Raw genomic sequence first — 25,034 nt, forward strand, 5'->3', positions numbered from 1 at the left:
GTATGCCTCTAGAGCTATCTCTTACTCTCTATGTTGCTCTGCCTTTCGCTAGCGATGCCTCTTTCTCTCTAGTTCTCTCATTCTCTGTTCTCTTTGCTCGGAGACTATAAATACAGCGCGCTGCCGCCGGCCGGCCTCAGTCTGTCCTAGGGGTACCTAGTGTTAACATCAGTGGTGATAGTGATATGACGTGGCCAACCAATACATCTGGATAAACAGGAAGAAGATGACTTTGCTGATACTATGAGAAACCAAATTGAAGTCACCAAGAGCTCTGGACTGTGAGGAATTAAGCCATGACGTGTCCCATAATGGGGTAAGTCTTAACAATGACAATTATATTATCAAGAATATAGCTATGCACAGAAGGGAATTAAGCAATTACAATGTTATTATTCATCTAGTGCGGTAAGTCTTAATCATTAAACTTATGTCATTTATATATCAGGCCTAAACTTAGAATCAGATTAGCTAGCTATGCATATTCGTTAACTAGTTATCATCAATTTCTGATTCAATGATATAAATCAACTACAAACTTCAAGGGTATATAAACTTCGACTTCTTTTCTTGTTGCAAAATGAAATCGAAAATATAGAAACTTTTTCTTTGTTTTATTTTTTCATTTTTCCCTTTCCTTTTTTCTATAGAATATAATATGTTTTTGTATGTTTTATTTTTAACAGATAACTTTGTAATTTGTTTTTATTTATGTTATTGTTTGCTTTTGTCTTTTTGTATGTTATAAAGATTAAAGATTTTGTTTCGAAAGGGTCTATTTATTTTGCATTATTTCAAATGAGGTTTATTAAATAAACATAAATAGCCTTTAATTGTTAATAGAACATAACAATAGATGTTTTACTATTTTATTTACAACACGAAACAATTTAATTGGTTATGGTTGGGATACATTGTTGACGATGGTGCAGCTTCCTAGTGCTCGAGGATTTCGTTGTTCCAGGACCTGCCAATCATGGCCACCACATCCCGCTTGAGTTTCGGTCCAATTAAAGGATTCATCTGTGCCATATAGCAGCAGAGCCAGAACAGCCAACAGCAGGCGGCTGTTAGCATCAAGACGCAACGGATAAGATTCTGGTGAGGTCCTTTGGGGGTCATTATGGGCATGCCAATGCCCACAGCTCCCCAAAGACCAGTAAAGAAAAACACGGGAAAGAAAGCAGCGCCCATTTTCACAAGTTTTTGTCTCAAAAACAAGGTTTGCCTCGATTTTAATGTGATTTCCAGGTACTCCCACTATTTATAACGAAAAATCAATACGTTATCGAAAAACTAGGAAAGGCAGCGTTCAAATAAGAAGCTATCGGCCCTTGCCTTAACCTATCGATATTTGATACCATCGATGTAGCCGCGCATCTCTAAAGAAAATATTTACAATTTTCGTCTTTATAATATTTATTTAAAAACAAATCAAAGCGGCACCATGACTATGCGACCTGATGACCACCGAAGGAAATGGGACAAGAACGAGTATGAGAAGCTGGCAGCGGAGCGCCTCCTCAACCAGGTGGCCCCCAAGGAAGAAGGTGCTCTCACCCGACCTATCCTCCAAGAGTCGACATAAACTGGTTGTCTTTGTTTCATGTTCTTGCAGAGCCCGTGCAGCGGGAGAACTTAAAGCGCCGCGACTACAAGGTGGACCTGGACAGCAAACTGGGCAAGAGCGTGGTGATAAACAAGAACACACCCACGTCCCAGTCGGGCGGCTATTACTGCAACGTTTGTGACTGCGTGGTCAAGGATTCGATAAACTTCCTCGACCACATCAATGGCAAGAAGCACCAGCGCAATTTGGGTATGTCCATGAAGGTGGAGCGCAGCACCGTCGACCAGGTGAAGGAGCGCTTCCAGCAGAACAAAAAGAAGATGGAGGAGAAGCAGAAAGACTACGAGCTGGAGCGCCGGCTTCGCGAGGCCAAAGAGGAGGAAGATCGCTACAAGGAGCACCGCAAGGAGAAGCGAAAAGAACGGAAGCGCAAGGCCGAGGATACAGATGATTTTGGCTCCGGCGGGGGCCTCCCCGATGACATGGCCGCCATCATGGGCTTCTCCGGCTTCGGGGGCTCCAAGAAAAACTCGTAGGCCCAACTCGTTGAACTACCGCCCCTCCTTTTAGTTGTAAATGCGTAAGCAAAATAGAAACTCACCGCCAAACCAGCAGCCGATGTTTGATTAGTTTATAGCTTGTGACATTTATTTCGTATATAAGAGACAATTTTACACCAGATGTCAGCGTCCCGGCTGTTCCCAGTTAGAATAATTTAATAAGCAGTCAGAGTGCAAAATGACTAAAACCATAATTCACTAAGTCTAAGCATACACGGCCACATCACCCCTTCGGAATAACACCCATAGTCCGTAGGCGGGCTTAGGTGAACACGAATCCGTGCTCGGTGGGAATGTCCCAGGGCATGGTAAAGAACTCCCCGGGTAGCTGGGTGCAGTGCGTCGAGTTGTAGTCACGTAAATGCTTGCGCAACTGTAAAGTAGACAAAGGTTTTAGTTCTCTGTTTACCCTATGGAACAAACTGCTCAATAAACCCACCAAGAACACAGCCATTAGGTTGCGCACCTCCTCTGAGTATTCAGCTCCAATGTGCATGGGGAAGGACTTGCCCTCATCGGAGGCGTAAGTGATGAGGCGCGACATGCAGAGCTTCTCGTCGGCGGTTGGGATAGTGTACGGCTCCAGAGGCTTTGATAGCAGCCCCTTGACCTTGTTTAACTGAGAGGTTCCAAAGATGTTGGGATACCGATGCTTTAGCACGGACAATACCAAGTAGTTTCCGCGATTGGTATCAATGCGGTTGTCCCTGGGGCGAAATAAAGATCCGTCAGTTCGAGAAAAAAAAAGGATAGCCGGGACAGCACTTACTCGGCAATTATCTCGTCCTCAGTGCGGCGAATAAACGATATTGGACCGTTAAACTCCGCGGCCAATTCGGCATTGTTCAGATTGCAGTAATTGCGAATGGCAACCTTCACAATTCCGGCCAGGCCAGACGGCATGCGAGGTACAGCCAGGTAGAGCACATCGTCAAATGTGGCGTCCAGCACCACTCCCTTGACCTCCGGATACACTGATGCAGCATACAATGTGCTAAAGCCTCCAATACTCCAGCCGTACAAGATAATGTCCTCCACTGAGAACCCAAGATTATTGATGGCAAACTGCACCACAGCATCGATGGCATTCTTGTCCTCGTGTGGATACGGCGTGCCCGTACTACCAGCGAATCCGGGATGATTCCAACCAAGAACTGAATACTTTAAGGCCACGGGAGTACCCATAATTCCAACTTCGTAGAATCCGGCATTGCCCTCGGAGCAAATGACCAGGGTCTTACCATTTCCTACGTTGTCGTTGCGGTTGTCAATGAACAACGTGTCGATTTCGTTCGAGTCTATAGTCTTAACCTTATAGCGGATGCCATTATCATCCTCGATGAGCTTGGCGCGTCCGGAGATCAGCATGGGTCCTGCAAGGAAAGAGATTTTCGAGAAATTAGTTAACTATTCAATTTAAATTACTCTCTACACGTACTCATAAATTTCTGCAAAAGCTTCACGGACCCGGGATAGATCATGGAAAGCCCAAAGGTTTTGATGGCCAAATAGGCAATCACCTCGCAGGGCATGGTGGCCAACTGGAACGGCTCGCGCCTGCTGGCCGTTACTACCGGCTTCTTTGTGTCCCTGGAACGTAGGAGGAGAATGTTATCATTGTCATACCACTGTTTAGGAACTCTGTACACTTACCCAGTAAGAGCCTTCACATCAAAATCCACTGGCCAAGCCTTAAACTCGATGTCAAAGCGGCGCAGCTCGCTGCTTGCACCGCCAGCCGTCTTGGATTCCTTGGCACGCACCAGGGCTTTCATCATGTTGGAGTACGAGCGCGACTGTTTGCGCCCCAGGCCGCGCATCACTAGTGAAATGATGACGATGAGGCCCAGGCTAGTGGTAATCTTGGCTAGCGTCGGTATAGAGTCTGCGACTAGGTAGCCGCGACGGTACAGGAATGTGACGAGCAGCGGAGAAGTGTAGTATCCGACCGACCACATAACCGACAGCTGCAAAAAAGTAGGTAGAAAGTTAGCTCTTGCAACATTTCCATATGCTCCAGTTTACCAATTTTTTTTTCGGACCCCCTGGAGACTTACCGTGGACAGAATTTGATCACCGAAACGTTCGGCGGCCCCCGCATCGTACATCTTGCGCTGCGGCTCCGGCACCCCACGATACTCCATGAAGAGATTCGGCCCAAACACGTAATTGAGGAAGGAGCTCATCTTTCGTTTCGGTATGTATATTTACTTTTCCGTCTGAATATTGAATATTTTCCTGTCGTTTTTTTTTTATTTTGTTGCAATCGTTGTGAAAGTTCCAGGGTCTCGCACTAATAGCAGATGTTTGTATGATCTGCCAGGGCTGGAGAGCTCACTTTGTAATGTACAATTTGTATTTGTAATATGTCGTTACTCCACCTTAAAATCGAAGGTAGTGAAATGACAGAAAATACAAGGGAAGCTTTAGCTAAGTATGAAAAGCAGTTGTTGCCTTTATATTTGATTACAAAAAAAAATTATATGGTTCCGAACTAGAACTAGTTCGAGATATTTTTGTTTCATTAGAAACTAGTTCAGGCAATTGCTGTTATCACAGAGCTCGGCATCCCTGGCATCAACCCCCGAGAAATTTCCAGTTTGATTGGCACCCGAAGAAAGCCGGCTACAAAAATGGAAAAGTTCAATAAAGCGCAAGCAAAAAACCTCGCAGCCGCCCAGAAACTAGTGGACACCTATGCCTCCAGCTCCGAAGATGAAGGCGAACTCGACGAGAAGCATATTCTGGGTAAATTAAGAATTGCCGTGACGTGTCATTTGAAAGCAATCAACTATTTCTTTGTTATCTCTTTGTATCTTAATTAATAACTACCGCCCAGATCTGCTCTACAAGCACTACAAGCCATCGGAGACGGTGGGGAGCTCCAAGGATGCAGCGGCCCGCACCAGCACATTCCTGGAGAACACACTACACTCGGGAGCGGCCACTTGCCTCATTTGCATTGGCAGCATCCGACGCGTGGAGGCGATCTGGTCGTGCGGGAGCTGCTACTGCTTCTTTCACCTGAACTGCATTCAGCGCTGGGCCAACGACAGCATGATGCAGATGAAGGTCAAGGCGGCGGAACAGCAGAACAACAGCCAGGGCCACTACAATCATTTGGGGGAGTTTGTGCCACCGAAACGCCAGAAATCCCTTTACTGGTGCTGCCCCCAGTGTCGCCGGGACTATCAGCCCGCGGAGAAGCCGACGCAGTACAACTGCTTCTGCGGCAAGGAGGCGAATCCCCCATCGCAGCCGTTCCTAGTGCCCCATTCATGTGGCGAGATTTGCGGAAAGCTGCTTCAGCCAAAGTGTGGACACGACTGCAAGTTGCTGTGCCATCCGGGGCCATGTCCTCCTTGTGCCCAGCAGGCACCGGTATCTTGCTTGTGCGGCAAATCCAGTCCCCGTTCCATGAGGTGCATCGACAAGCAATGGCGGTGCCAGCAGGCGGTAAGGATATCCTTGGGAAGTTTTCCGCATACAGTAAATAATAAAACTCCTTTTCAGTGCAAGGATCTGCTGGCCTGCGGGAAACACAAGTGTAATCAGGTATGCCATCGCCCAGGACAATGTCCACCGTGCACCAGCAAAAGTCTGCAGCCGTGCGAATGTCAGCGAGAGTCTAAAATGGTTAACTGCTCCGATCGAAAATGGAAGTGTCAAAATGTAAATTGCATAGTCTGATTTAAGACTAAAAGAAATAATCTTTAATATCTTAAATTTCCTTCAGGTATGTGGAGCTCCCTTTGCGTGCGGCCTACACATCTGTGAGAAGGTTTGCCATGCCGGATCGTGCGGCGATGGAGAGTGTCCCCTGCAAGTCCGTAGTTGTCCCTGCGGCAAGAACGTATGTCTACTTAAGCTCCTGATAAACCTGTACCTTAACACCACTTCATTTAATTTGTAGACTCAAGTTAGGCCCTGTAACGAGGCAGAGGAAACTTGCGGGGATACCTGCCAAAAGCTTTTGTCGTGCGGCCAGCACACTTGCACCCAGCGTTGTCATCGCGGTCCCTGCATTTCTGTAGGTTTTGTTTTTTTAAAGAGATACAATTTCCCCAAGTAAAGCTTGTATATTCCAGTGTCCAGTACGAACCAAAAAGAAGTGTCGCTGCGGTCTGCATGAAAAGGAGCTGCCCTGCTCTAAGGAGTTCACCTGCGAGACCAAATGCAAACAGATTCGGGATTGTGGAAAGCACGCCTGTAACCGAAAGGTAACACCAAGTTATCTGTCGTTTTCTTAATATATTAAACAACGATGTCGTTTCTTAGTGCTGCGGAGATCAGTGCCCACCTTGCGAAAAGATCTGCGGTAAGCAGCTGAGCTGCAACAAACACAAATGCCAGTCCGTCTGCCACAACGGACCGTGTTATCCATGCAAGCTGGAGTCCCAAATCAATTGTCGCTGTGGCAAAACCAAACGCAGTGTTCCCTGTGGAAGGGAGAAGAGTGCACGTATTGTGTGCCTGGAGCTCTGTCGGTAACGTACCACTTTTATTTACATTCCTTTAAATATTAGTGCCAATCGAATTCCCACCAGAATATCTGCCAAATGCCACCACGCTATAAAGCATCGATGCCACAAGTCCGAGTGTCCGCCTTGTGGTCAGGTCTGCGGTTTACCCAACGACAACAGCAAGTGCGGACACATATGTAAGGCCCGATGCCATGAAGCTGTTCGGGTTAATAAACCAGCAGATGGTCGACCACAGGCCAAGAAGGTAAGTTCTAGCCTTAAATCATTTTTACCTAACTTAGATCATTAAAAATGAACTTTTAGTACGAGTACAAGGCTCTTCCCCATCCCCGGTGCGAAGAAGGCGTGGTTGTCACCTGCATCGGAGGCCATGAAGTGGCCACCTGGCCCTGTTGGAACTCCAAGCCCAGCTCCTGTCAGCGCAAGTGTGCCCGCCAGCTCAAGTGCGGCCATCATAAGTGCTCGCTAGTGTGTCATTCAGTGCCGAATCCAGAGGATATGCAACAGCAGGCTGGCTGTGCTAGCTGTGAAGAAGGTTGTGCCGTTCCAAGGCCTGCCGGTTGTGTTCATGCTTGTCCCAAGGGCTGCCACCCGCCGCCGTGTACTCCCTGTAATTTTGTGATCAAAGGCAAGTGCCACTGCGGACTCAACCAATCGGTGTACAAATGCAGCGAGTATTACGATGAGACAGGCACGGTCCAGGAGATCGTTGAGCGACGAGAAAAGTTACGCAGTTGCGGAAACCGGTGCTTGAAGAATGTAAGTAATGTCAGATAATAATTGCATACCATTTTACATTTTCCACCTTTTTTCCAGTACAATTGTGGACATCGCTGCACCGCCATTTGTCACTCGGGCAAATGTCCCAATCCTGAGCTATGCCGGAAGAAGGTTCGCATTTACTGCGCATGCAAGCGACTAAAGCAAGAAATCGCTTGCGACAAGCATCGTGCCGGGCAGACATCCTTGGAATGTGACTCCAATTGTACGGCCGAGCGCTCCCGCGCGCAGGCGGCCGAGCAACAGCATCTGGAGCAGAAGCGACGACACGAAGAGGAGCGCAACCGTCTGGAACTGGAGAAGTTCGAGGCAAAGTTCGGTAAGCGCAAGCACAAGGAACGAAAGACGGTGGACGTGGGCCCCGCCAAGACAAAGATCGACTGGCAGCGATACGCAATCTACGCGGTATCGCTGCTCACTGTTGTGGGAGCGATCGCTGTGGCATTCTATGCTGAAAGTTGAACGAGCTGAATGAGGCAACAATTAAGAATTTTTAATTTCAATTTAAACAGACAAGCAAATAGAATTAGTAACAAATGACTGATAAGGATTGCCAGTAAAGGCTGAGTATTGTCTATGTTGAGCCCGTTTAGTCCGCCTTGGTTGTCTTCTTCTTATAGAAGCAAGCAGCAGCGAAGACGGAAGCGCTGAGGAACGTTGAAATCAGGAAGTTGGACAGCAACATCCAGTCGTGCGATTGGAAGAAGACCGTGTAGATGCGGGCTGTTAGAAAGAAATAAGATTGCAGGTCAATTGGCGAACTTAGATGCAGCCGATGGAGGTGATCTCACTCATGTTGGTGAAGGCGGACAGCGCCCATGTGGTACGGCTGACGGAGCTGGCATCCTTGGTCCGCAGAATGGCCAGCAGCTGGAGCACCTTGCTCGTAGCCCCAATCGGCGTGCAGAACGGCTGAAGAGAAAGCAAACAAAAGAATGAATTTCGAGGTATATATATGAGTTAATTGGTCAAATGGCACGAGAGCGTGGGTATTAATAGCCGCTCAAATATTATACAACAAACACCGTTGACCTTGGGACAACGAAGCTTTTGCCCAGTTAAGATCTCCGCCCGCCCTGACAAACTGACAAATTAAACCAAAACAAAACCCGTTTGCTCCGCTTAAAAACATAATTAGTTAATTAAAAAGAGAACGAAACGGGTTTGAACTTCGCCATATCTGTTATCTGCCCATAGAATGCTCCCCGCCTAATCAGTGGCGAATGCCACAGTGCAGGTGATATCTTTGGGGGATTACTCACCACCAGGAACGTCAGGATGATAATGGGGAAGAGCTTCAGGTAGATGAGCGTCACCAATATTCCATACAGCACCGCCACCACCTGGGTCCGCTTGCCCAGTAAATCCTGGTACTTGAACGCATAGAAAATGAGGACGTACTCCTGCAATAGCAGCACAGGATACTCCATGTACGAGAGGAAGTCGTAGCCACTGGTGTAGTTGTACGACAGCATCACCGTGTAGCTAAACAGCTCCAGGCATAGTCCCAGTACGCTGATGCCTATTCAGAAAAAGAGATTGTAAGTGGGAGGATGGCGACTTGCGAGATTTTGCGGGGGCGAAGCTTTCACCTTTCGAGGACTCGTTCGCTCGTATCGTGTTTATCTGCGGCACCTTGATCACCAGGCAGGACGAGACAGTGATCAGGCTGAGCAAGTCGGCTATCACAAGGACCAGGCCCCGCTCCAGGTACTCGGACAGGAAATCGCCCAGAGCTCCAACCATTGTTCAAATTCGAAAAATAGTAGTTGTGAATATATCAATATATCCATTTTGATAGATTTTGTTTTGGTCACTCTGAATTCTAAAGCTGTTATTTAACATTTTACATCTTACGCGTCCATTTTACCATTTTACACGTTTACACATACATGTGGTAGAATTCTCGTTGGCTATCGGGTGTTGGTTGATGAATATATGAAAATACCAATGTATCAATATTTTTTGATACTTTGTTTCTGGTCACTCTGAATTCCGAAGCTTGTATATTCACGTATATACAACAATTTTACACGTTTAGAGATACATGCTGCTACTTCACCCTTTTCCCCCCCAAATCTGGCTACGTTTCCCAATTTTTACACTAAAAATACATCGATACGTCAATATCTGTAAAACAAAAGTATCACGATGTATTTATTGATAAATATATCGATATATTGATATTTTGATATATTTCCCACATCTCTAGTACACACTACAAATTTCATTAAATTCGTAGTTTTTTTTCGAAGAAAATCTGAAAATTGCCAATATCTTCATGTATCCAACAACTAGATAGACAACGAGAGCCAGCAGCCAAAGTGCAGAGTGCAGAAATCTCAAGGAGCAACGGCCCCAAAACGTATGTGAAAAATTTTAATTGAAAGTGTGTGTACTGTGCATGTGCGTAATAGTGTGAGTGTGGACCCAACGCAAAAAGTTTTACACGCGTGAAATGTGTTGCTAAATATTTAAAAACAGACTGCTTATCCGCCGGAACGGGGTATGTTTTTGGCCTGGCCCCGTTTAAGGGTCCAAAAAACTTGCAAACAATTGCTGGTCCTCAGCAAAGGTGACGAACTCTTCTCGCGATATTTGCGTCGCTGTGTATGTGCGTCTGTGTGTACAACAATGTTCACATTTTTCTTTTGTTGTTTGCTCCACGAATTATGGGCAATCCTCCATCCGCTCCGCCGCCGCCGCTGCAGTGCAGGTGCAGAAAAGTGGGGTTAGGGCCCCAGAACCCACCAGGAATTGCAACGTTTCGCCCCGAAAATAATCTATTTTTGGGGGTAACCACAGGTCTGCCCATTATCAGCCCTGCCTGCATGCGACTGTGTGTGTATGCAATGATTATGACGACGGCGACTCCACACGCCCGTTATGAGCATAAGAAAATGTTGAACGCATCCCCGACTGTCCTCTGGGACAGGTAAAGCGCTTACGGTCTGGATACACGCGGTGTGAAAGCGGCGGAAAGAAGACCCTAAAAAACGTTTTCTTTTTTCGGGAGGTCAACAGCCAATGGCCGTCGGGGTGGAAAGGTGAAAATATGTTCGGAGAATGCCTGCACATCTGATCTGTTTGCGAGTGATGCAACAGCAGGAGCGCTGAAAATTCCTTTGTGATCTCGCCCCTTTTGTTTGCTGCGGATGCGGCGGAGCTGCAATAATAATGGCTGCGCTCTCCTCAAAATCTCTGCCTGCAGCGATCCCTTTTCATACATGCGATGCGTGTCTGTGTGTTGGTAGGATGCTGATGCTGTGTGACAGACAAGACACGGCGGGCCGAGCTGCTGTCAAGCAGTCAGAGATGAGCAACTGTGATTTCACCGGTCACGGTAATGGACAGGATCGTTGTTTTTTTTATTTTTATAAATATCTTTTTAAAGGTTTTGAAACGACTTAATTGTTTTGTTCCCATATTTAGTAAAAAAAAGTTTTTATCTCGTGTAATAATTTTTCATTTATTTTCATATTATTTAAATATAAAAATACAATTAATATTAATAATAATATAAGCAACTAGCGACAACTTTGAGAGATTAGATTATGCAAATATGCAATTTATGGCATTTTCCGAGGTCGCTATAACATTCTTTTTACACGTTTTAATTAGGGATATTATTTATATTTTGTTTTTGATCGGTCAGTTACTTTGCCTTCCTGTGACTGTTTCACGTGCTGATCATCACTGCAAGGCAGTTAAAAGCGGAGGGAAAAGATAGCGGCTTGAATTGCAAGGTGTACGTGATGTTGTTGTTGGTGCGGCTGCTGTGTATCTTTGGTGCTTCTTCTTACGTCCGTTACTTCTCGCTCTCATCTGTCTTCACTCTCCGCATTACCTTTTTGCTGCCTGCGCCGCCGCCTGCCTGCCTGCTGTCTCTTCTTGCTGCTCCTGAGTGTGTGTGTGTGTGTGAGCGAGTGTGGATGTTGTTGTTGTAATACCCGTTTCGTCTTCTTTTTCCCATTCTACTTCGCGCCGTTTTAGCCTCTTCCGCCGATCCGATGCACTTTTGTGATTTCCTTTTTCGAGTTTCAACGTCGGCAGCGGCAGCGACTGCTTACAAACATTTTTCCCACTGCTTTTCATTCGCTTATTCTTTTTTTTCCTTTTTGCAACCATCAGTTCGCGCTTGTTGCGTGGGAATTTCGGATCGTCTTTAGTTCCCGTGGCTTCACAAAGGATCGTTTTGGATCGTTGCAAAACTGTAATTTTCATAGCAGCCACTTCGTTACAACTAATATCGTTCACTTTCCAGACTCCTTAAATGTACGTTTCTTTGCGATCGCTTTCCAGGAGAACGCGCTGCCCACCTTTGGATGCTTGAAAAGTATTATGGAAAAAGGATGCCCAGCTGCTAGCAGTGAATCCGTGGCCAGAGCAGGGGAGCGAACGCAATCAGCAGTCAGCGCCGCCCCCGCCGCCAGTCAGGCCACCACGAGCCGCCGCCAAGCAGAAGGAACAGGATCAAAAGCAGCAGAAGGAGGAGCGACAGTAGGAGCACCCAGAAAAGCCGTATCTATGTCAACGTTGCGGGAGGATGTGGAGGACGTGTGCGTGTCGTCAAACTCACAGCATGGTTTCGCCGTAGTCCTGGACGACGAGTCCAGCACCTTTGAGATTAGCTCTTCCAACTCACTGCCCACCAGCGCGGGTGCGGCGTCCACCGTGGGTGTGGTGGCCGTCGACGACAGCTCCTCCACGGATACCATCAACGATGGCCCCGTCCATGCGCCGCACAGTCAGGTATTCTTTAACGACCCCGAAGAAGATGCCGAGGATCCGCCCGTTGTCTGCCTTATAAATGACGACGACGAAGACGACGAGGATGATCCTGATCCGGATGCGGAGCCGGAGGACGATGAGGATGAGGAGTTGATAGAGGATGACGACGATGACATTGCAGTGGCCGCCATCGACTGCACCAACACATCACAATTGGCATTGGCCGACGGCACCATAATGGCGGCTGATGGTTCAAAGATCTTCCTAGAGACGCCCGTCGTGGAGGAGGCCCAGCCGCATCCTGGTCAAGTTGCAGTCGCTTCACAGTCGGAGCTGACCGGAAAGCCGAAACGTCTAAGCGACGAGTTCCTGCTCGGTGAGGAGGAACAGCCGGAGCATCAGGCTCAAGGCAGAGGAGGGATCAAGTCTGAGGCGGGCATCAGCGTGGTCGACGACCAACCGTCCGAGGGTGACCGCCTTATGTCAGTGCGGCTGAAGCAGATGAGCCTCACGGCAAACGCTGTATCCAATCCCTCGTCAGCGGACGCTGTCGTCCGAGAGGAGACCGCCTCCACGTCTACCTCCAGATCCAGCTCTAACTCTAGCGCCGGCCTGTCCAAGGCGGATATAGAGTCTATGGATCTGATCGAGCGGCGAGACTTTGAGACGGAACAGCGGCTGACGGGTGGCATTATCCTGCGCACCAGCTCTATGTTGAGCCAGAACAAATTGAATCTAAGTCTGATCAAATCCATGGCCGGCGGTAAAGCAGCTGGAGGTGCTACCAACGCATCCAGCAGCGACGACTGGCCTAGCAGTAGCAATGGGCGCACTGTTTCCTCTGATAGCAAGGTGAGTTGGATTTCCCCAGAAGACATTACTAGTTGTAGATTGATTCCATAATCTGAACAATTCCTAATTATTATTTTCAGTGCACCTACAAGGATCTGTCGACGACTCCGACAAGCAGTCGCAAATACACCAACAGCCGGCTGAGCAAGTCCACTGCCAAACTGAATCTGGGCTCCTCACTAGGAACTTCTTCCAGCTGCAGTCAGCACCGGTCAAGTTCGATGTCAAAGTCAACGGAATCTTCGTCGTCGTCGACTACATGTACGGGAGCTGCACGAACGGATGTGTACACCAACACCAACTCGAATGATTACCCAGGCCTGGTTCCTGCCGCAACAGCCTCGTCCACGTCTGCCAGCAGCTGTCAGCAGGAGCAGGAGGACGGTGCTAGTGTAAGTGCTTCCGTCTCTTACAGCTCAGTGGGATCGCAGACTTCTCAGGATGGTGGTGGTTGCAGTCGCACCACCGCCCTTAATTCCTCGGCAGCTTGTTCTGCCGGATCCGACTGCTTGGGCGGTGATGCACAGGCTTCGACATCGGCTTCCACCGGCACTGGGGCTGGAGGCGCGTCCAACTCGAATCGTTGCCAATATGCCAATGCTTCGACGACGAAGGCGGTGGCGCGTCAGGTGAATGCCAGCGCCCAGACACAGGAACGATTCCTTGGACGCAGCAATCCTCCGACTGCCAGTGGGTCATTAACAGGAGCAGCTTCAGCGTCACAATCCGTAGCAGTAGTGGCGCGACCACGGCGCAACGGCTCCAACGACGTCATTCACCTGGAGGTGGTTGTCGAGGAGGGAGCTGCTGGTGGTGGTGATGGTCTGGTGGAGCCCGGCGACTTCAATGCCGACGAACCGTGGGGCAATTGCGACGAAGAGAACAACTGTTCCGATCTTGAGGAGATCTGCACTTGCCAGAACGGCAGCAGCTACGGCGGCAGCAATGCCAGCCTGAGCGAGGCGTATGACCTGGATCCCATGGACCACGAGGAACCACTTATCCTTTCGTCCTACAAAGCTGTCAACGTCAATGGGTCGTTTAACAACAACAGCTCCCTGATCCCGTCGCAGCAGCGCAAGCGGAAGTTCAACGAGGGACGTCTACTGGATGGCGTCGACTACTCGATGACCATTTCCGCTAGCGGCGGAGCGGGCGAATCTGGCTCGGGATTGGGCGATAACTGTCGCAAGCGGATTGCCTATGACTTTGCCTCTACGCCGCGCTCATCCTCTCAACATTCGGGACCCACGGCGGTGCTGTCCCTGACGCCCTCGTCACAACACCTCGCTAACGCTACGCCGGGCTCGGGATTGGGTCGTCGCACACCACGATCTGTACCGTCACGGGATAATCCGCCGCCTGAGCTGCAGCACTGGTTGGCCCAGTTCCAGAGGTGGTCGCATGTCGACCGTTTGCTTGCCTTGGACCGACTGATTGATCATTGCGATGCCTCGCAGGTCCGACACATGATGAAGGTGATCGAGCCGCAGTTCCAGCGCGACTTCATATCACTGCTGCCCCGGGAATTGGCCCTCTTTGTCCTCTCCTACTTGGAGCCAAAGGATCTGCTGAGGGCCGCCCAGACCTGTCGAAGCTGGCGCTTTCTGTGCGACGATAACCTGCTTTGGAAGGAGAAGTGCCGAAAGGCGCAGATACTGTCCGAACCGCGGACCGATCGCCCGAAGAGGGGACGCGACGGCAACATGCCGCCCATTGCTTCGCCGTGGAAGGCCGCTTACATGCGCCAGCATATCATCGAGATGAACTGGCGGTCGCGTCCAGTGCGCAAGCCCAAGGTGCTCAAGGGCCACGACGACCATGTGATAACATGCCTGCAGTTCTCCGGCAATCGCATCGTGTCCGGCTCCGATGACAATACGCTTAAGGTGTGGTCGGCGGTGAATGGAAAGGTAAGATATACTGACAAGGATTAAAATATTAATTTCCTCCATATCCCAAAACCCTTTTCATTAATATACATTTTTGGCATATTCACAGTGTCTGCGCACTCTAGTGGGGCACACCGGTGGCGTTTGGTCTTCCCAAATGTCCGGAAATATCATAATTTCGGGAAGCACCGATCGCACGCTCAAGGTTTGGGACATGGACAGCGGTGCTTGTGTCCATACGCTCCAGGGACACACATCCACGGTGCGCTGCATGCATCTGCATGGCAACAAGTGAGTATAAATTGTGCTGCAGTTGGCCAATAATGCTAATCTTGAATGAATTATCAGGGTGGTAAGTGGTTCGCGAGACGCCACTCTTCGCGTCTGGGACATTGAACAGGGCTCCTGTCTCCACGTGTTGGTTGGCCACTTGGCCGCCGTGCGATGTGTCCAGTACGACGGCAAGCTAATTGTATCCGGAGCCTACGATTATATGGTCAAGATCTGGCATCCGGAGCGTCAGGAGTGCCTTCACACGCTGCAGGGTCACACGAATCGCGTTTACTCGCTGCAGGTTTGTGGTGCTTTAACAGTGTTTAAGAAATACCTATTAATCTAAAAACCCAAACCCATAGTTTGATGGCCTCCATGTGGTCTCGGGCTCGCTGGACACCTCGATACGGGTGTGGGATGTGGAGACGGGCAACTGCAAGCACACTTTAATGGGTCATCAGAGCTTGACCTCAGGCATGGAGCTGCGTCAGAACATTCTCGTTTCGGGCAATGCCGATTCCACCGTCAAAGTATGGGACATCACAACGGGACAATGTCTGCAGACGCTGTCGGGTAAGTAGCGGGAAATACTAGGATTATTATAGGTTTTAACTCAATCCCCTTTCAGGTCCAAACAAGCATCAGTCGGCGGTCACTTGTCTGCAGTTTAATTCCCGATTTGTGGTGACCAGCTCTGACGATGGCACCGTCAAATTGTGGGACGTGAAGACGGGCGACTTTATTCGAAACCTTGTGGCCCTGGACTCGGGCGGATCCGGTGGCGTTGTGTGGCGGATCAGGTAGGTTTCGGCATTATCCATCTTTGAAATATGTAACTTATGGAACCATTTGTTTCAGGGCAAACGACACGAAGCTTATTTGTGCCGTGGGCTCCCGTAACGGGACGGAGGAAACAAAGCTTATGGTCCTGGACTTTGATGTGGAGGGGGCTTGTGTCAAGTGCTCATAGTAGGAGCCAGTGGTGGTTCGCATCCGGTCCAGCCTGCGATTGTGCAGACGGGGCAGCAGCAGCAGCTAGTATACAGCTTCAAGCGAGATTTCATTACAAACTCATCATCTATGCACACACACACACTATCCGTAACGTAATGTTGATTGCCTTGCCAACACTTACACACCACACACAACACACACGCAACACAACAAACAGTTTAGGGGAGAAAAGGAAATTGGGGTGTGGCTGTGGCTGTGAGTGCTTGTATTGTTAATAATTAATAACCTTCTTTAATTTACGTTGCTTCATAGCCAAAATTCGTTTTCCACCGTAGAATAATTTCGCTTCTTAGTTTGTAAATCCATTAAGTAATCGTGTTTCGGCGAGTCGATCGATTTAACTACGTTTATGATAAATATTATTGTAGGTAATAGTGCATACATTACGAACAGCAGATATACAATTTGTTCCGCGTCGTGTGAGGATGAGAGAGAGTGAACATTTATATGAAAACAACAGAGCTTTATATTGATTAAATTGTAATTTGTTTAACTGGATTATTCGCTTATAAGTCGATATATGCCATCCTGGTTATGTTGACCTTGCATTGAGTTTTACCCCGTTTATTATGTTTACACATGTGGTTTCGTTCGTTGTCCAACTTGTTTTGTTTAAATGTTTCAACTTGTGCGATGTCCACCTCTATATTCTATGTTCTGCGTAATCCTGTTCTCGATTTATTCTATTTTATATAAGTTTATAGTGCGATTGGCTTCCAATTCCAATTTGAAATTCAAAATTCCCCATCACCTGCCACAATTGCCGAGACCTAGCGTTTAAGAAGAGTCATCAACTACACGTACTCGCCGAGTAGCAAGCAGCTCACACACAGCAGCAGCAACACACAATAACAACAATAACAACACTCACACACTTACACACACGTGAAATCATTAAGCGAACATATATTTTAATTATAGACTGATTTAATAGTAATTGAAATTAATCTACAAATATATATGTGTAATGGTACCGTATGTATTTCAATAAAATTTATCGGTTTAAGCATAAATCTGAATAAACGCAGGAATAATAATAATAAAAATACAGTTAAAACAATTTTGTGACTGATATCTTTAGTTATATATTTTTTATTATTAATATATGTATGTATTTTATTTAATTTGAGTTGTTAAAAAAATATTCCTGCTTTGCTGATAGCCGAAATTCCATTAAAAATCGTTACTAATTTTGTTTAAAAGTTCAAAAACTAGTGAAGAAGTCTTTTCCGACCCTTACAAATCATATATATTCCTGATCAGCATAATCAGCTGAGTCGATCTAGCTATGTCTGGTAAAAATATAAATTTTTGAAAATTTTTTGAATTTCAAAAAATGATAAGGGGTTACATCGTTAAAATTGGCAAAAATTTATTACCCTATCAAAAACGAGCAAAGAAATAGTTTCCGAATTGAAATTAATTATTTTTTGACTGAGTTATGGTAATTTTAGATTTAAATTTGTGCCAAAAAATTATCATAGAATGGTTCTTTAAGTGGTTACTTTATTCAATTTCATTTATTAACTTGACTGCATAAAGTGGAGGTTGGTTACTCCAAAAAACAATAAAATATTCAATACTTTATGGTACATAATTAGCGTAATTCTATCAAGAATGCATGTACGATGCTGGGATAGTTTCCACTGAGAGCTCTACGCCGCTATCCTTCGGTTAGCAGCGGTTAGTGAGCAAGGAATCCTCATCCTTGTGCGAGGTTACGAATTCATTTATGGGTATTTCTTTATACAGGTTAAACTTTACTTTTTAATCAAACAAAAAAATCACTTCAATGCGATTCAACTCCAAAACCATAATAAATGAGTAATAAACTTAATTTTAAGTTAACTATAAGCTAAGAAAGTATTTTAAGTTGATAAACGCTTCTCGTTAAGTATCTCCAGGTGTCTTTTCTAGATCTTTGACTTCTTGCTGCTGTGTCCCTCGATGCCAAGGTTACAACGCGAGGCCACGTCCTGGACCGAGGTGATTGTGCTGGGCACTGCACCGCCTCCGCCCAGAGCGGACAAAGTGCCATTGCTGGGTCGCTTCCTCGTGGGCGAATGGACAGGCGACTTTTGCTTGAGGCACTCCACGTCGTTGAACACCACTTGGGCGCCGCCACCGCAGGTGGGGATTACGTTGCCCTTGTACAACTTCGTCTCAACGTCACCGTCCGTATCCGCCTCCTGGGAGACGAGGCAGTACTTGTTGGCTCCATTGGCCGTCAGCTCCTTCATGTCGGTTAGCTTCGTGATCGATTTGCGGTTCTTCAGATACGGCTGCATGATGGTGCCCAGCGGTACGGGATTGGCAGCCCGATGCTCCAGCCACTTGTCGCCAGCGGATCGGGAGCGTCGGTGTCGATTGTTAGCAGCTGCAGCGCCCTGTTGGTAAGAAGCTTAGGATTAAGAAATATTGGACGACTAAAAAAGTTTTCTTACATGACGTGGCGTGGCGTAAATATCTGTTCGTGTTGCCGGCACTGAGGATTCCGTGCGCGCTGTGAATGCACCGCGGTCCTTCTCATTGAGCATATCCTCGGAGCTCTGAGAGCGCGGCAGACTGGGCAGATCCTCGGACTGCAGTATGTTCGAAACCAGACGCAGCTTCTCGTCTTTGATACGCATCCGTTCCGTTAGCTTCGCCCGCTGTTCACGCAGCTTATGCTCGAACTCTCGCTTGGTCTTATCCGACTCCACGGCCAGCTTGGAGCTGAACTTTTTCTTTTGCTTCTCCTTCTCGTGTTCCTTCTGGGTGAGCTGGCTCTCCTTCTCGTTCAGCTTGAACGACAGCTCCTCGATCTGCCGGTCCCGCTTGCTCAGCGTGTTGTTAAGTACATCGATGGAGCTCTCGTGGATGCGCACCTTTTTCTCCAAGGCAGCACTGCGATCGCGCTCCTGCTTGTACACAGCCTTCAAGGAAGCGAGTTCTGTGCGTAGCTGTAGGTTTTCCCGGTCTAGGTTCATCAGCAGCTGCCGGAAGCTATCGCCTGGGAGGAGATAAGCTGTAGTTAATGGCTATTCTGGATAGATCAGCGAACTAAGACCTACACTTGATGTCCAAATTGGATCGCAGCTTTTTGCGTTTCTCAATGCGCTGCTCGAGATAGTGCATTAGCTCCTGGATCTTGACCTCTGCCTCGGGACTGTCCATCTGGTAAGCCGGAAAATCAGGTCCCAGACTGTACACTAAGCCTACGTCCATCTCCAGATCCTTGGCCTCGGGTATGCCCAGCTCATTGAGATTGTTTACTGCGATCTTGAAGAGCTTGTTGGCCTTGCGACGACCAGGGGTAAGGCCCAAATCGGTTTTCATGGGCGTGGCCCGGGCAATCTGCACCTCCTGCGTCATCTCAGCGAACTTCATCACTTGCTAAATGTGGAAACACGGTTTTATCTTGTCTGTGACCTAGGAGCAAATATAACAACCTACCATATTCTCGTCATAATCCTCTATCCTCGGATTGATGCACACAATCATCGACACCTGGCCCTCGCCATCGAAATAGTTCTTGAACATATGCGTGATCTTGGAGTCGCGATAGGGGATCTTCTTGGGAGCCATACCATTGCCGGCCGCTTGCTGATTCTCGCGCAGATACTCGAGGCAAGTGCGCAGCGTCATCAGCGAGTTGTTGATGTTGCCCGCCTCTCTCAATCGCACACCGGTGTTCTTGGTGCGCGAGGAGCGCTCACTGCCGGCCAGATCCACCAGGGACAGCTGACTCACCGTAATGTTCTGCTTGTCCTGGACCACATTCTCCCCCTGGCTGTCTGTGGGCGCCTGCACCAGGCGTATGTTGAACACGGAGTGACTGCGGCTGGATTCTGCATTGAGAACGGTGTGGCCCATGCGTTTGCGCTTCTGGCCCATTTGGAAGACCTCGAGGGCCTCTTCCACCGTCTTCACCTCTACCTCGGTGACGCCGTGGACGAACATATGACGATTGGCATCCTCGCGAATGATTTTGCTCTGCAAAGTCCTAGAAAAGGGATCCATTTTTGGTTATAAATCAAAGGAATCCAAAGGGACTGCCTCAAGTCACTCCCAGACACCACTACTTACTTCTGAATACCTGAATCCTCGAGCAGATCGTACACGCTGTTGTTGTAAATCTCAATGTAGGTGATGAACACCGAGTACATATTGTCCTCGTCTAGGCCCAGCAGCGGTGTTGGCTCCACAGAGGCCTGGGAAGCTATCTCCGGATCAGAGTCCTTGTGCCGGAAAGCAAATCGGCCGGAGCCTGCGAACCTCTGATTCATCTCGTGCTGCCGTTCGAGTAGTGCATCTTCCTCGGACAAAATCTCAAAGCCATTCAGCCGATCCGGCTTGAAGACGAACTTCTTGGCCTGGAAGTCCGAGATGGTGCGAAAGAGCACGTCCAGGCAGCGCGGCATGATGCCTCGATGGCGCAGATTACCGGTCATTGTATAGGTCTTCCCGCTGCCCGTGACGCCGTAGGTGAAGAGCAGGCTATTCCTGCCACGCAGCAGGTTCTCCACCAGTGGCTGGGCCACCGATCCATACACATCTTGCTGCGTGGCATCCGGCTGAAAGACGTGCTTGAAGATGTACTGTATCTCGCGCTGGGCACCGTTATGTTTGTGTAGCAGCTGATCTTGCGGGTTTAACGCAATCGTTGTTGAGTTCTTCACCCGCAGCGAGGTGAGATCCGCCTCAGATTGGAGTGGTCGAACGCGGCAGAACACATTTACCGGATCTCTGGCCTTTTCGGACGAGTCCTTGCGATGTTTCTCCGTCGTATGCTGCTGCAACCGCGGCGTTTTCTGGATGACGCGCATAGGCGTCCGGGGTCTGTGAACAGGAACTTTCAGTCCTGGCATTGAATTTCTCATATGTAACTTTATACTCACACTGCCTTCATGTTGTCTGACTTTCTTTGTGGCTAAATGTTGTTCTTGGAGCTGTTTTAGATGTGTTTTGGAGCACGAATTGGTTGCTCTTTATGTTCGTTATCTTTAAATTTCCAGCGCCAAGCGAAGCCACGCTGTGGATTAGAGTGGCCAGGTTCAAATACGGCAAAATATAATTGTAAAATATACTGAAATGTACAGCAAAAGTACTGCTTACTATTTATTAAACTGCTTGATTGGTAACGAAATCTGTTTTACACTTCTGGACACTGCTTAGTCTGACTACGCTGTTTGAAAAAAAAAAACGTTTTATTGGTAAAATATTTCCTTATTTAATTAGGAATGAAATGTTTTTAAAAAATATTTAAAGCATATGGGAATACTTTAGTTTCCAGCAATAACAACTTATAATTAATGAAATAATAGGCAATCTTTTACATTTCACCATATATTCTTTAATGTTTTAAAATTAGTGGTCTGAGCGTGGCGGAGCAATTAACAATACATTTGATTTGTATAAAAAATATTTTGAAGGTATTTTAAATACCGTGCTTGTTTTATATTGGTTCAAGATATACACCAATATATGTCATTGGTATTTAAAACATCTTGAAATACCAATGTATTTGAATTACCCTGATTATGCGTTACTTTTTACTTTTAGGCTTCAAAATCGAGAGTACTTTTCGCATCGTTGCCGGTCCATTCCAGTGGCCCCTCATCATTAGCTCCCAGTAGAGAATCGGCATAAAGGTCTTCTTCATGATGAACATCGAATATCGCTCCTTGGCCTGGTCAAAGGGGAACGTCTCAACGGGAGTCAGGTTATAGTCGAACTCAGCCAGGATGCAGGTGCTGTAGCCGGTGACAAGGGGACATGAGGCATAGCCGTCATAAGCTTCCTTTCCCGGCCTTCCCTTTATCGTCGCCATCAGATTCTTGAACACAACCGGTGACTGTGCAGCTGCAAGGTAAGCACACATTGAGTATTCCAAAGATCATTGAATATTCCGATTTCGATTGATTACGACTCCAAAAACGGAACATTACCTGCCGCCGCCGCTGTCTTGGAGTTGGGTGTGGAGGCGGAATCACCAATGGCGAACACATTGCTGTACTTTTTGTGCTGCAGGGTGGCCTGGTCCACGTTCACGAATCCGGCTTCATTGACCAACGGCTTGCAATTGGCTATCACATCGGGAGCGGTCATAGGTGGGCAAACATGGAGCATGGAGTACTGATGGATAAGGGATTAAGTAGATTCTTATAATGGCTTTAAGTTGTTTGAAGTACTTACTCCCTCCTCGTACCGCTCTCCGGGCTTCGCAAGATCTTCAAATACGGCTACGCTGTCCTGGGGTCTCACCTCTACGAGATTCCGGCTCAAATTGACGGTTATATTTCGCTTCTTCGCCACCTTCCATAAGGCATCTGCATACTGTTTCACTCCAAAAATCACGGGCAAAGAAGTATTGTAAATTATATTCACATTGTCCCGTCGACTCATCTGGAATAGGAGTAAATCAAGGAGATTTAATACCCCATTTTAGAAACATTGGAGAACCCACCTTCCGGAAATAGTGCTCTGCTATGTAGGCGATCTTCTGCGGTGCACCGGCACATTTGATGGGACAATGGGGAAAGGTAAAGATCGCATTTCCCCTGTAAGTATTGCGCAGACAACCGTAGACATTATCTACATATTTGGGTGAATAGATGGAGCACACATTGGTTTTTGGGGCCTCCAGGGCCTCCACTAATCCAGGGATCTATAAGGTAAGATCTTAATTATAATGCAAGAGAATATGATGAATTTAAGGACTAACCTTCTCATATTTCAGTTGCATGCCAGTGGCAATGACCAGGAAGTCATATTTGATGGTCTTCCCGCCGGATGTGCTGACCTCATTCTTGTCAGGATCGAAGTTTAAGGCGGACTCTTGAATCCAGCGCGCCTTCTTGGGCAGAACATCACCCATTTTCCTGTACGACTGCTCCAGACGCTTCATTCCGCCACCAATCAAGGTGAACATGGGCTGATAGTAGTGTTTCTGTACGGAGCAAGGTGATCAATCTCCAGGATTAAGTATGGTTGCTATGCTTACGTACCTCTTCTGGCTCCAAGACGATCACCTTGTTACTACCTAGGCGGGACGAGAGCTTGGCAGCCATGGCACAGCCGCCGGTGCCGCCACCAACAACCAGAACTTGACATCTGCAAGAGGAATAGGTAAGTTCTAAGTATTCTTTGTGACAGAAATATCAGAGTAAGCAAGAGAGGATTCACATGACCACACCCAGATCATCTAGATAAGGCATCATCATCCTGATAATCAAGCAGACGGAACTACCTAATCGATCCATGGGTCACAACTTAACTTTTCGTTATCACCATTAATTAGGTATGCTTCGAGGAGCTTACGTGCTAAACAAACCCCCTTGAGACATACTAATTAAATTTGTTTAATGGACATGCACCCAAAGTAAACATTTGCTAAGCTCTCCCGATTCGCAGAAATCGTGTAAACTTTCACAACCTGCCTGCCAACAAATTGAACTTACTCTTGCCGCTCGAAGAGCTTAGGCGTTGTGGAAAGGAATCTGGTCAGAGTGGCGTCATGGAGGAGCCTGCTGCAGTTCCTTAATGTCCCTAGAAGTCTACGGTTCATCGTAACAGCTGTTTTCAGGTTATCTTTTGGCCAAAATCCGATTATAACCTCGATTTAAAGGCCCGTTGGTTTTTTGTTTCAACTGCGAGAGGCGGCGACCGGTGGGCAACTACCGCCGAGACCGAGAGAGTGGCGCATAGAAAATAAAAAGCTTTGGAATGAGTGATGTTATCAAATTGGTTACACCCGAAGAAATTCTGTAGTTTGTTTTTTGCATACTTTGGAATTTTGAGGAGGTTTACTTGTTAAATTTAAACAGTGCCTTCAAGCACTATGGAAACTTCCTTCTAAACATTTCGATACGACTAAGTCCTATCAAATAATTGATCGAGTTTGTACGCTGAGGATAGCCTGTAATGGAATATATAATAATATAATTAATATAGATTATTAAAAACAAATAATTACACATTACGAACATTTCCAATAGAGTGTGGGAGAGCTTTAGAAAATAATTTTGACGATGTTGGATAAACAATTAGTTCGGGTTTCATAGAGTTGATTGAATGTTTATTTCCCTTCGATTCAGTTGCCAAGTCACAGTGCAGGCGGGGGGCTTTAACAGGTTTTCGAGTGCATAAAGCTTTAACGCCTGTTAAATGCAACAGGTTGTACTACAGTTTTTCGTTGGGTGTACTTCTGCTTTAACCTTGAAAGATAGTATAAGCTTTTTGGTTGCTTTTTTTTGCTCACTTCATTCGAGGCATTCATAGCTTTTGGTACTAAATAATCTAAAGCTTTAGATTGCTTTTTCTATACGTACATATGTGCTAAGCATTTAATTATTTATGTACAGTGGTAACCAAGAATAAGAAACAGCATGGGATCATAGTCTAAAAATAAATATGATCCGAGGTAAAGAAACATTAAATATTTGCGTTTCTCTAAAGTGGTTTCTGGGTTTTTTTTGCCCCTTTTAAGTGGCCTAATTAATTAATGCAGATAACATTATTGAGCAACCTTTAATGGTAAATATATTGTAGTTATTTTACACCAATCTGTTTTTATTTTATGTTTCCAGGAACTCTTGCACGGAATTCTGTTCATGAGATACTACAAGCACCCATAGAAACATTAAAATAAAAAAGAAATGAACAAAATTTTATTGAACGCTTGATTTTGTAATTAAAAATTTTGACACTGTGACAAGATTCTCAAGTATATGTGATTAATAGTAGGAAATTGTTCAGCGCATTTGGGGTATTTAAAACAAATGCCGGGTAAAACATAATACTGAAAATATTTTTAAAATTTATTATTTACCTTCTCTAATAAAACACAAATTCTTATAATTTATTTATAACTTTACATTTAACATATATTTTATAG

General features: G+C 46.7%; 8 protein-coding genes and 1 long non-coding RNA gene across 12 annotated transcripts; 3 read left to right on the forward strand and 6 right to left on the reverse strand.

Moving 5' to 3' along the window:
* Window positions 1-758: 758 nt before the first annotated feature.
* On the reverse strand, window positions 759-1,287 carry VhaM9.7-a (Vacuolar H[+] ATPase M9.7 subunit a). The gene has a single exon (XM_020951858.2). It carries the CDS (start codon window positions 1,192-1,194, stop codon window positions 937-939), a length of 258 nt encoding a protein of 85 aa, XP_020807517.1. The 5' UTR covers window positions 1,195-1,287; the 3' UTR covers window positions 759-936.
* Window positions 1,288-1,301: 14 nt separating this feature from the next.
* On the forward strand, window positions 1,302-2,181 carry LOC110183556 (zinc finger matrin-type protein 2). Its single transcript, XM_020951857.2, has 2 exons — window positions 1,302-1,550; window positions 1,619-2,181. The coding sequence occupies exons 1-2, from the start codon at window positions 1,448-1,450 to the stop codon at window positions 2,104-2,106; spliced, it is 591 nt and encodes a 196-aa protein (XP_020807516.1). The 5' UTR covers window positions 1,302-1,447; the 3' UTR covers window positions 2,107-2,181.
* Window positions 2,182-2,191: 10 nt separating this feature from the next.
* On the reverse strand, window positions 2,192-4,443 carry LOC110183554 (phosphatidylserine lipase ABHD16A). The gene is made up of 6 exons (XM_020951855.2): window positions 4,188-4,443; window positions 3,784-4,097; window positions 3,569-3,720; window positions 2,900-3,503; window positions 2,570-2,837; window positions 2,192-2,503 (listed from the first exon to the last, which is right to left on the reverse strand). Exons 1-6 carry the CDS (start codon window positions 4,314-4,316, stop codon window positions 2,393-2,395), a joined length of 1,578 nt encoding a protein of 525 aa, XP_020807514.2. The 5' UTR covers window positions 4,317-4,443; the 3' UTR covers window positions 2,192-2,392.
* A 158-nt stretch (window positions 4,444-4,601) lies between these two features.
* LOC110183553 (NF-X1-type zinc finger protein NFXL1) lies at window positions 4,602-7,941 on the forward strand. Its single transcript, XM_020951853.2, has 10 exons — window positions 4,602-4,878; window positions 4,970-5,586; window positions 5,644-5,802; window positions 5,867-5,983; window positions 6,044-6,160; window positions 6,219-6,350; window positions 6,409-6,617; window positions 6,678-6,858; window positions 6,918-7,373; window positions 7,431-7,941. Exons 1-10 carry the CDS (start codon window positions 4,764-4,766, stop codon window positions 7,854-7,856), a joined length of 2,529 nt encoding a protein of 842 aa, XP_020807512.2. The 5' UTR covers window positions 4,602-4,763; the 3' UTR covers window positions 7,857-7,941.
* LOC110183555 (solute carrier family 66 member 3) lies at window positions 7,867-9,225 on the reverse strand. Its single transcript, XM_020951856.2, has 4 exons — window positions 8,987-9,225; window positions 8,657-8,916; window positions 8,186-8,306; window positions 7,867-8,117 (listed from the first exon to the last, which is right to left on the reverse strand). The coding sequence occupies exons 1-4, from the start codon at window positions 9,138-9,140 to the stop codon at window positions 7,984-7,986; spliced, it is 669 nt and encodes a 222-aa protein (XP_020807515.1). The 5' UTR covers window positions 9,141-9,225; the 3' UTR covers window positions 7,867-7,983.
* A 328-nt stretch (window positions 9,226-9,553) lies between these two features.
* ago (F-box and WD-40 domain protein 7) lies at window positions 9,554-17,216 on the forward strand. Of its 4 annotated transcripts, none has more exons than XM_020951885.2 (9): window positions 9,581-9,759; window positions 11,526-11,607; window positions 11,697-12,977; window positions 13,058-14,890; window positions 14,979-15,160; window positions 15,218-15,443; window positions 15,505-15,715; window positions 15,771-15,942; window positions 16,001-17,216. In XM_020951885.2, exons 3-9 carry the CDS (start codon window positions 11,736-11,738, stop codon window positions 16,110-16,112), a joined length of 3,978 nt encoding a protein of 1,325 aa, XP_020807544.2. In that variant the 5' UTR covers window positions 9,581-9,759; window positions 11,526-11,607; window positions 11,697-11,735; the 3' UTR covers window positions 16,113-17,216. The 4 variants fall into 4 exon arrangements, with proteins under 4 accessions (XP_020807543.2, XP_020807544.2, XP_020807545.2 ...); XM_086834653.1 differs by having other exon boundaries at window positions 9,585-9,759; window positions 11,659-12,977; XM_020951884.2 differs by lacking the exon at window positions 11,526-11,607 and having other exon boundaries at window positions 9,554-9,759.
* A 679-nt stretch (window positions 17,217-17,895) lies between these two features.
* On the reverse strand, window positions 17,896-21,221 carry pav (kinesin family member pavarotti). The gene is made up of 6 exons (XM_020951873.2): window positions 21,037-21,221; window positions 20,225-20,977; window positions 19,592-20,141; window positions 19,210-19,531; window positions 18,601-19,148; window positions 17,896-18,543 (listed from the first exon to the last, which is right to left on the reverse strand). The coding sequence occupies exons 1-6, from the start codon at window positions 21,045-21,047 to the stop codon at window positions 18,070-18,072; spliced, it is 2,658 nt and encodes an 885-aa protein (XP_020807532.2). The 5' UTR covers window positions 21,048-21,221; the 3' UTR covers window positions 17,896-18,069.
* Window positions 21,222-21,468: 247 nt separating this feature from the next.
* On the reverse strand, window positions 21,469-24,131 carry Sqor (Sulfide quinone oxidoreductase). Its single transcript, XM_086834655.1, has 9 exons — window positions 24,114-24,131; window positions 23,925-24,056; window positions 23,599-23,856; window positions 23,146-23,251; window positions 22,863-23,087; window positions 22,605-22,805; window positions 22,334-22,543; window positions 22,087-22,273; window positions 21,469-22,000 (listed from the first exon to the last, which is right to left on the reverse strand). Exons 3-9 carry the CDS (start codon window positions 23,703-23,705, stop codon window positions 21,684-21,686), a joined length of 1,353 nt encoding a protein of 450 aa, XP_086690781.1. The 5' UTR covers window positions 23,706-23,856; window positions 23,925-24,056; window positions 24,114-24,131; the 3' UTR covers window positions 21,469-21,683.
* Window positions 24,132-24,134: 3 nt separating this feature from the next.
* On the reverse strand, window positions 24,135-24,887 carry LOC147643435 (uncharacterized). The gene is made up of 2 exons (XR_015272093.1): window positions 24,469-24,887; window positions 24,135-24,354 (listed from the first exon to the last, which is right to left on the reverse strand). It is a non-coding gene; the product is annotated as an uncharacterized LOC147643435 (long non-coding RNA).
* Between the last annotated feature and the right edge of the window lie 147 nt (window positions 24,888-25,034).

Source organism: Drosophila serrata, unplaced genomic scaffold (genome assembly GCF_035046125.1).
Source record: "Drosophila serrata isolate PLE 108 unplaced genomic scaffold, ASM3504612v1 contig_273, whole genome shotgun sequence".
NCBI lineage: Eukaryota > Metazoa > Arthropoda > Insecta > Diptera > Drosophilidae > Drosophila > Drosophila serrata.

Coding starts and splice junctions, on each gene's coding strand:
- VhaM9.7-a (XM_020951858.2), bottom strand. CDS start 1,194: ATGGGCGCTGCTTTCTTTCCCGTGTTTTTCTTTACTGGTCTTTGGGGA.
- LOC110183556 (XM_020951857.2), top strand. CDS start 1,448: ATGACTATGCGACCTGATGACCACCGAAGGAAATGGGACAAGAACGAG. Junction 1,551..1,618: donor GGTGGCCCCCAAGGAAGAAG/GTGCTCTCACCC, acceptor ATGTTCTTGCAG/AGCCCGTGCAGCGGGAGAAC.
- LOC110183554 (XM_020951855.2), bottom strand. CDS start 4,316: ATGAGCTCCTTCCTCAATTACGTGTTTGGGCCGAATCTCTTCATGGAG. Junction 3,504..3,568: donor GCTTTTGCAGAAATTTATGA/GTACGTGTAGAG, acceptor CTTTCCTTGCAG/GACCCATGCTGATCTCCGGA. Junction 2,838..2,899: donor GAGGACGAGATAATTGCCGA/GTAAGTGCTGTC, acceptor ATTTCGCCCCAG/GGACAACCGCATTGATACCA.
- LOC110183553 (XM_020951853.2), top strand. CDS start 4,764: ATGGAAAAGTTCAATAAAGCGCAAGCAAAAAACCTCGCAGCCGCCCAG. Junction 6,161..6,218: donor ATCGCGGTCCCTGCATTTCT/GTAGGTTTTGTT, acceptor TGTATATTCCAG/TGTCCAGTACGAACCAAAAA. Junction 6,859..6,917: donor GTCGACCACAGGCCAAGAAG/GTAAGTTCTAGC, acceptor ATGAACTTTTAG/TACGAGTACAAGGCTCTTCC.
- LOC110183555 (XM_020951856.2), bottom strand. CDS start 9,140: ATGGTTGGAGCTCTGGGCGATTTCCTGTCCGAGTACCTGGAGCGGGGC. Junction 8,917..8,986: donor AGCGAACGAGTCCTCGAAAG/GTGAAAGCTTCG, acceptor TTTTCTGAATAG/GCATCAGCGTACTGGGACTA. Junction 8,118..8,185: donor GTCCGCCTTCACCAACATGA/GTGAGATCACCT, acceptor TCTTTCTAACAG/CCCGCATCTACACGGTCTTC.
- ago (XM_020951884.2), top strand. CDS start 11,736: ATGGAAAAAGGATGCCCAGCTGCTAGCAGTGAATCCGTGGCCAGAGCA. Junction 12,978..13,057: donor CTGTTTCCTCTGATAGCAAG/GTGAGTTGGATT, acceptor TATTATTTTCAG/TGCACCTACAAGGATCTGTC. Junction 14,891..14,978: donor GGTCGGCGGTGAATGGAAAG/GTAAGATATACT, acceptor GCATATTCACAG/TGTCTGCGCACTCTAGTGGG.
- pav (XM_020951873.2), bottom strand. Junction 19,149..19,209: donor ATCCAATTTGGACATCAAGT/GTAGGTCTTAGT, acceptor ATCTCCTCCCAG/GCGATAGCTTCCGGCAGCTG. Junction 18,544..18,600: donor TTTACGCCACGCCACGTCAT/GTAAGAAAACTT, acceptor TCTTACCAACAG/GGCGCTGCAGCTGCTAACAA.
- Sqor (XM_086834655.1), bottom strand. CDS start 23,705: ATGAACCGTAGACTTCTAGGGACATTAAGGAACTGCAGCAGGCTCCTC. Junction 23,252..23,598: donor AAGCTCTTCGAGCGGCAAGA/GTAAGTTCAATT, acceptor TTCCTCTTGCAG/ATGTCAAGTTCTGGTTGTTG. Junction 23,088..23,145: donor TCGTCTTGGAGCCAGAAGAG/GTACGTAAGCAT, acceptor TGCTCCGTACAG/AAACACTACTATCAGCCCAT.